The 8,794-nt window shown below is 39.3% G+C and overlaps 1 protein-coding gene across 1 annotated transcript; it reads left to right on the forward strand.

Annotated features, from left to right (window-relative positions):
• Positions 1 to 5,757: 5,757 nt before the first annotated feature.
• On the forward strand, positions 5,758 to 7,753 carry LOC115768905 (trypsin-3). Its single transcript, XM_030713623.1, has 3 exons — positions 5,758 to 6,255; positions 6,308 to 6,578; positions 6,811 to 7,753. The coding sequence occupies exons 1-3, from the start codon at positions 5,777 to 5,779 to the stop codon at positions 7,165 to 7,167; spliced, it is 1,107 nt and encodes a 368-aa protein (XP_030569483.1). The 5' UTR covers positions 5,758 to 5,776; the 3' UTR covers positions 7,168 to 7,753.
• The last annotated feature ends 1,041 nt before the right edge of the window (positions 7,754 to 8,794 follow it).

The raw sequence follows: 8,794 nt of genomic DNA on the forward strand, positions 1-8,794 counted from the left end.
GGAGATTCTTTCTTCTGCCTATAACATACATTTACATTTTGCACAAATCAATATACCCTTTTTACCTATTTCAATGGATTCACGGTATAAAAAAGCCGCGCATAAGAATATATATGCACATGAATATGGAAACTCTAGCGCTTTGCGCTGGCAGCCCCGTGGCTTGACAATATAACGACAAGTTATCCCTTATAATTTCTGTGCTTTAACCGATCATGAAGAAGTTTCCAGTGATTATCTTATTGTGCTATCTAATATTCATATATTTGGCGATCGCTATAAAATATTTAAGAAGCTAAATGTAAAATTTGGTGACTAGCTCACAAAACGTACCAAATTTGTTCAAAAATAGTGTCCGGAGATTCTTCCTTTTGCCTGTTATATACATTTAAACAAGACCATTATCCACTTTTTACCCATTTTTAATGGGTATATTAATATAAACACATGGAACGCATGGAAACGACACTATCGTAGCTTGAGAATAGTTTATATATTAGCAAAATCAATTAGTGGATTGAATAGGTATAATTATTGGGGCTCGGACGCCCGAAAAGGCGAAAGACAGGAACAATCTAATAATAAACTGAAATATTCAAGCTTTGTTTACAATCGCTTCGCATTGAACTTACGAGGTTTTATATTAAGGTTGAAGTAATGTGTTGAATGTCAGACTCAAAATGCATTCGAAGTTAAAATTGAAATTTCGCCACAAATATACTCGTATCCATTTAAATGTCGGCATAACTTTTATCATAAATTTCACAAACCCGCAATAATACAGCAACGTTGCCGAGTGTATAATATGAATATATTGCTGGGCCGTGGACTGTGTGCCAGCCAGCCCCCTTCGTTATTACGGCCACTAGCAGCAGTTCGATAACACAAGACAATGAACTTGCAGAGCCGTAGTAAGTGGTAATTTAAATTTTTGCGCGATTTTTCATTAAAGTTGGAGGGTGAAATCTTTGCACCAATCAGCTTGCCAGGCCCTGAATCGCCTGGTTTCAGTGTCAGCTTGTCCCAATCCCGTCCTCCAACATTAGCCCAAGCTCAAGCCAGCTGCCAAACAGCTAAACCAAACAGCAGAGAACTCCCACGAGACAAATAATTTCAATTTTTCTGAGATTTTTCTTCTGCATTCCCCCCCTCAATCATCACCGACCAACAGCTTGAGCGCAAAAAGCTGTGAAAGCTTAAGCAGTGTTTATGCCTGCTAAATGCGAATCAGACAAAGGTCGGCTGGGTATTATGCTCAACTTATTGTGCTTTGATAGCTTCAACTGGTCGTTAAATAAATTTCCTGCTTGTGTCTGTCAAATTGTCCGCCTTCTGAAGGCTGTGGGCAATTAGCACTCGACCTGCACTTGGCTGTTGAGCAGTCGAAATCAAAAGTGTCATTACATGCTGCATTCTCTGTATATCTCTGGTTGTGTTGTTGCTGTTGAGGCTAATGTCGTATGAATAGTTAATGACTTGCACACAAGCCTGTCATGTCCTTAACTCTTGCCACCCCTACACATATTGTGCAACTGGCAAGCGCCTGTAGCATAAGTTCACGAGTAGAGATGGGTGCGGGCCAGATTTTTATGGCACGACCCTACGCGAACACGTAACTAACTTTTTGAAGCACACGCAGGAAAAATATACCAAGGCAGAGCCCAGCTAGCCCAACACTATCGGAAATATAATCTTATTTTTTGAGAATTTTATGTACGTAACAAATAAACATAATGCCTTATATGATATTCGTGTTCTTTCCAAATGAATAAGAATGTCGACAATTTAATTTAATCAATTTAATCTACTATCTATTTTGATCCTACTCTTCTAATTTAATTTTTTTCTTTCGAAAAGTTTGTATCGCTAAACACGAAAAGCTTATGTCTACGATTTATATATGAAAGAAAGATGCGAGCAATTAACATTGTTTGAATCAAAAGTTATACTTGAAAATAATGTGTAACTAAAGTCATACTTTAGGGATCATATTCTTCAGGCTGATGAGGCTTGTTTATGCAGCACGGGACCATCGTGTCACGGAGAAAAAAAACAGCGCATGCTCAACTCTATGGAAGACTGCTTTTGCTTTTGTTTATCGACTGGCAAGGTGGACAAAGCCGGCAAAGCAGGCAGTATGGTACTGATTGCTACTTGCTTAAAAACACCACATATGTACGTTCAGCAGGGGAGCAACGACTCAGTCTCTGTCATAAGCATTAACAATGCAGGACGACCGGTCCCGGTCGGTTGTATTGTAAAATTTTGCACTGCAGTTTATGCAAAGTTGCTGATAGCAATTTGCAAATTTAATGGCGTGAACAAATTCAATCAATGTATGCAAACAATGACACCGACTTGGACGATGCCAACATTGGCCTAACTCTCTCCCTATCGTTCTAGAAAAGGCAGAGGCCGGACAGTTATTGGCAACTAAAGTCCCCTGCCTGACTGCTTGACTGCCGGACTGCCGGACTGCCTCCTGTTGTCTGTTGGCAGTAAATGCATTTTAGTTAAAACTGCAAAAAGCAACAATAATCATTGTTTTGGCATCGTCAACTCTCGATAAGTAATATGTCTGCTGTCTGCTATCTCGACGCAGCCAGCTGCAAGCAGTCAGTCAGTTGACTGGTCGGGGGCCATAATTGTTTACCTCTAGCTAGGTGATGATGTTCTTGCCAGTGCCACGCATTTATGCGGGAAATTTTACAGGTGTGCTTAATTGTTTGCTTCTATGAATGTGGGTGACCACAGACACTTTGCTATTTTCTTTCTAAACGCACCCACTCGTAATATGAATCCACTGTATGTATATCGTTAATTGTTTCTGACATATATATTCATATTCATATATCTTTTCTTCGAACAGTTGAAAACCTGACAAAATGCAAACGCACCTACGAAAGAGTTTGTCAAAATGTTCAGTACAATAAGCCCTTCAAATACAAAAGACTGTGTTAAAGCTTTGGCATTTAAAAAATATTCAAAGGTCCTGCACTTCTGTAATGTATTATAATTTTGACGTGAAATATGTTAGGCATAGAATGAAATCTCCGATTCAATTTTTCTAAGTGACCATAGACAAATTTGTCTTTGTAAGCGGATATAATGACAACTTAACCTAAAAACTTGGCCAAGAATTGCCAAAAACTAGCAAGGAAAAGTGAAGAAAATCCTTTGTAAATTATTACGAAAAGCAGGCTGCAAATTAATGATAACGACAGGGGCTCAAAATGCGCACCACAGGAAGCATCCACACCCATGAGTAGTACATGCACACAAACAAACACAAAAGCACACACATGTACACACACAGGGATGCTACGGCGCTGGGGCGCCAGAAGCTTATAGCGACGCGGGTCCCACGAAAAAATTAGTAAGTAGGACCGTCAGACAACAATGAACTTGTCTGTGTACACAAGCGTACGTGATGTTAGAAACGGTTCTGTGACAAAATCACGAGGTGGCACTTCGGAGCAGAATGTGATGGCATTTTTTAACTGCAGCTTTTTACAAAAACTGTTATAACGCACCATAGTACTATTTTAAACAGGGCTGCGAACCATTGCAAAAAAGAATATTGCGAGTCGTTCGGTTCACAGGTTTGGTTCGTGGAACAGGTTTTCTACATGCTTTGAAGTTTAACCCTTGGTTTGTCGCACATCTTAATCGTTATAATAAAGTAATTTAATATTTTATAAATATTTTTCATTCCTTTTTAAGGCGAACTATATTTGGATGGTCGGTTTGGCAGTTTTTTGGTCTATAATTTCGAATAACAAATTTTTTTTCACTCGCACGACAAAATTTCATACTATGATTTTTTGCATCACTAATGGACATGTGGAAGCGTATATGTAAGTGTACATACACATACATTATACATGTATGTGTGACGCCGGAAACTAACACTTCGGCTACTAGCTGCAAGTTTTTGCTGTCGCTATTGCTCTTACTGCCACTGTACACTCTGGTATGGTTCACGTGCACGTTATTTATGACCAGGTGTTTTTCATTTGCCTATCGGCTTGCTGCGAAAGTTATGAGGTAAATATTTCCGCGCCTGTTGGGCCACGACAGTACGCAATGCGTTGGTAGACAAGCCTAAAATCTGACACCCATACATTTCTGTTTTTTATACCCTGAACCCAATAAAAATTGGTATAAGGGAATATTGTATTTGTGCAAAATCCAAATGTATGTAACAGGCAGAAGGAAGCATCTCCGACCCCATAAAGTATATATATTCTTGATCAGCATAAATAGCCAAGTCGATCTAGCCATGTCCGTCTGTCTGTCCGTCCGTCCGTCCGTCCGTCCGTATGTATAAACGCAAGGATCTCAGAACCTATAAGAGCTAGAGAAATTTTAGATGTAGGTGCTCCAAGTTCCCGCGCAGATCGAGTTTGTTTCCGATAATCGATCTTACTCCGTTTCCAAGCAATCGATAAAAATCGATATCGATATCCTGTTTTTTGGGCAATTTTGGTAAATAATAAGAGCTAGAGTCACCATACTTGACATATAACTTCTAAAATAGAATATATATATGCATTTGAACCTCTTACTTGCTTTTTTTTTGCTGGTGTGGCTGTTGAGTAGAGTCGACAGCAAGTAATGCGGTCAATTGCGAGTTCGAGCCCTGCCAAGGGAACTTTTTTTTATTAATTTATTTGGTGTTGGAATAAGAGGATTCAGGGTATCCCCTAGTAGGGAGCTCCCGACTAAAACCTCTTACTAGTTTTTTTTGCTTATTTGCTGATTTGCTTAAAAAGCAGTTTTTTCGTAAAAATTTCGTACCCATAGCTTGGAAACGGGGCAAGTTATCGACTATCGTATATATATATACCCTGAGTATAAAAAAGTGAAAAAATAAGTTTTTGAAAGAAGTACAAAAAATTTGTAAGGGTATACAGAATTTAAGTAAATAGGGTTAAGACATAGTAATGGGAGATGACCAGCCCGGTGGGGAAAATTAAAAGCCTGTCGAGCAAGATATGTCCATAGTCATAGATTGGGCAAATGTATTAGTGGCAAGCAGTACATTTTCAATATTATATATTTGTCGCTGTAGTCGCGAAATTTTATTATACCCTGAACCCATTAAAAATGGGTATAATGGTATATTGTATTTGTGCAAAATCCAAATGTATGTAACAGGCAGAAGGAAGCTTCTCCGACCCCATAAAGTATATATATTCTTGATCAGCATAAATAGCCGAGTCGATCTAGCCATGTCCGTCTGTCTGTCCGTCCGTCCGTCCGTCCGTCCGTATATATGAACGCAAGGATCTCAGAACCTATAAGAGCTAGAGACTTGAAATTTTAGATATAGGTGCTCCTAGTTCCCGCGCAGAGCGAGTTTGTTTCCGATAATCTATAACTTACTCCGTATAGGATATCGATATCCTGTTTTTTTTTGGGCAATTTTGGTAAATAATAAGAGCTAGAGTCACCAAACTTGACATATAGCTTCTAAAATAGAATATATATATGCATTTGATGTTGGAAGAAGAGGTTTCAGGGTATCCCCTAGTCGGGAGCTCCTGACTAGAACCTCTTACTTGTTTAGTATTGAAAATGTTAGCATTCTTGCCTTTATGGGAAATATAGTATATAATCCAAATTTTTCAAATTTTCTAATATGTAAGAGTTTTGACAACGTTTTCATAGCATATATCTAACAGCTTTGTTTTTATTTTGAAATGCACTTTCTGCTTATATTATTACCCTCTGGGAGTTTAAAATCATTTCATTTTAAATAAATATAGAAAAAATGGCAGCTTCAAAATTTGTTGTATATAACCTGGTAGTCTTACTACTACTCGTCCAACAGTCAGTTTCAGGTTATGACCAGTTGTGGAACTGCAGCACAGACATTGAATTTGCTTCGAGAGAAAGGAACTGGCATACTCTCTACCAGCGGCGCTCACCTGCAAACGTGGACAGCTTTTCCAATGAGATAACCATGGAACCCTCGGACATGTCGCAAGTCCATGTTCAGGGCGATGAGCCTGCACCCAAGACACAGAGTGACAACTCCAGCCAAAACTCAAGCAGCTTTGATGAGGACAATGGTGAATTCCACTTTCTCGTAACCGGCGGCTATCGTCCCGAAAAGAATGACCTGGTTAAATTTGCAGTTTCGCTACGTTTTAGCCAAAGTAATAAATTCTTTGGCGACAATCATTTTTGTGGCGGCAGTTTAATATCTAAGACAGCTGTTCTAACAGCAGCCCATTGTCTGTTTTCAGGGTATGTCTTCACGGTTGCTAAGAGCAATTCACATTTAATTCTGACATTGCAGGCGCAGCAGGCTTCGACCTAATAAGGTAAAGGTAGTTGCCGGTACACCGCGTCGCCTAATAAAGACAAGTAGCACCCAAGAATTCAACGTGGAAAAAGTCAAGCCGCATCCACAGTACTCCGCTAGTCGCCTTACCAATGATATTGGGGTTTTACGTCTCACAAGCGAGGTGATACCAGACGGAAGTTTTGTCGCTATTATACCCTTAGCTGACAATGATCCCCCGGCTGGATTGGAGTGCACAGTCGTTGGATGGGGTACTGTTATTCAGGTAAGCCTCTAACTGAAAAATATTAAAATTCTGAGCACTCCTTGGGGGGAAAATTAAAAATTTGAGCATGACTTTCCGTAAAAAGGAATTAGGGTTCAAATAAAATTTTACATAAATATTACAAATAGAATTTGAGAGAATTGAGAGATGTATTTATGATTGACTCCCTATAATAAATTTAACGACAAAAAGCAGAATAATATCAGATTCTCATTAAAATCTGCATTCCTAGTACGGCCCAATTCCCGACGAGGCAGTCAACGGCGATTTGACTATCAATTCGAAAGAGTTTTGCTCTAAACTGCAGCATTTTGGAAAAGGCATGATATGTGCCTCGAACGCAAAGGATTTCGAAGTAGACGCCTGCCAGGGCGATTCGGGTGGACCGCTAATTTGCGCTGGAAAAGTGGTGGGCGTCGTCTCTTTCGGCTACGGCTGTGCGATGCCGGATTCCGCCGGCGTTTACACCGATGTGCACCACTTTCGCAGTTGGATAGAGCGTAATGTAGCAACGTGCCCGTTGGCAACCTGGTTTCGGCTTCCATTGATCACGCTGACAATGCAAGCTCTGCGAGTTCACTGTCTTTAGAATGTGTGCTTGGAGTCAATTAGTTTTATGGATCTCTTCAGATGCGATTTTGAGTTGTACTTTATGCACTTCAACAGGTAGGTGGCCTGCGGCTTGCGGCAGGCATCCTGCATATGACAAGCCAAAATTGAGTAAAACCATGGCGCTGAAGTCTTCTGGAAATCCAAAACCAGCGACAAAATGCGGTGACCACCATGTTCACTCGCACGCAGGTGCATAGACACGCACAAATCCACACACACGCACACATTCGAATTTTCACACCCACAGACACTCTGGCACACACACATCCGCACACGCTCTCATGGGCGCGAACTCATTTTAGACAACAGTTTATGGTTTATTGGGTTGCTGGTATTACTGTACCTGACAGCAATTATCACATCACGAACGCAGCGAATGTCAGAACGCAGCAGCCATATTACAAAATTAAGTATAACAAAATGTATTTGCTGAGGATCTAGGGGAAAATGACTACAGCAAATGTTCAGCAGTTATTTAAATTCAATATTTTTCACAGATCCAACTTTCGTTTGTATGTAGTACATTTACATAAATACCTTCCAATATTTATAATAACCATAATAATAGTAATAATAATATATATTAATATATGTATATAGAACTTTGTAATAACAAATCGAGGGATTGTTGGTCGATGCACAGTCCAAATGTAGGATCTAGAACCAATTGCCCTCCAACACCAATTACAGCCTTGTGAGCGTGTGTGGTTTACGTATCTGAGGAATAACAAACCGCGAGATGTCCGGTTCCAATTCAGTATACAGAACGACGTGTAGGCACTGTGCAGACTTTTAAATTCTATAAACAGCAATTCAACTGTGTTGAAATAAAAATGTATGCTATTTTTGATTCATTACAATGAACATATATATAAAAAAAATCAACAGCATTGCATTTGCGATTGTATTGTTTTTGTGCTGCTATTTTACAAGTAGGGAGGTCTGTAACGATTTCGAGTCCTATAGAGGAAACAGTTTTTTTCTTTTTTTTTCTTTAATTTATTTTTATTGCTGCTAAAGACGAGCTCGTAGCGCAGGTTGCACTCTCGACTAGAGCATCTTGTTATAAATTTTAAGACAAGTTTTCTCATTATTTCAATTGAGGCGAAAAAATATATATGCAGCAAAATTGATGCATAGTTACGTATCACTTTGAGTGGCTTTGTATCTGGCCAAAATTATTCATTTCAACCAGGCAACGCCGTGTAATTGTGATCTGGCCTTATATAAATTCTGTAGCTTTTGATAATGTACATATCAGTTGGCTAACAAAAACGTCTATAGTATGTTAAGTTGTATATACTGGTCCCACTTGAAAGTCAATTCGCGTTCTAATCAAGCTCATGACGTATAAGCAATAGTACGTTAAATGAAACATTCATGACAATTCAATTGATGTGGATGCTACGATGCCTTTACTCAAGTGTGCAGGCACATGGATCGAATGCTTTATTGTTGCAGATCTACGAAAATAGATTGAAGCTGACTGAGCAAATGCTGTACTCGTCCACAAAATCTGTGAAAATCAGTGCGGAAACATGTTGATTGAATATCTGAAATCCAATTAGTAACCACATACGCAGACACACACACGAGCAATTGCA

The sequence above is a fragment of the Drosophila novamexicana genome, unplaced genomic scaffold, assembly GCF_003285875.2.
Source record: "Drosophila novamexicana strain 15010-1031.04,08,12 unplaced genomic scaffold, DnovRS2.1 tig00002069-arrow-arrow-pilon, whole genome shotgun sequence".
Lineage (NCBI taxonomy): Eukaryota > Metazoa > Arthropoda > Insecta > Diptera > Drosophilidae > Drosophila > Drosophila novamexicana.

Coding starts and splice junctions, on each gene's coding strand:
- LOC115768905 (XM_030713623.1), top strand. CDS start 5,777: ATGGCAGCTTCAAAATTTGTTGTATATAACCTGGTAGTCTTACTACTA. Junction 6,256..6,307: donor GCCCATTGTCTGTTTTCAGG/GTATGTCTTCAC, acceptor CTGACATTGCAG/GCGCAGCAGGCTTCGACCTA. Junction 6,579..6,810: donor GATGGGGTACTGTTATTCAG/GTAAGCCTCTAA, acceptor CTGCATTCCTAG/TACGGCCCAATTCCCGACGA.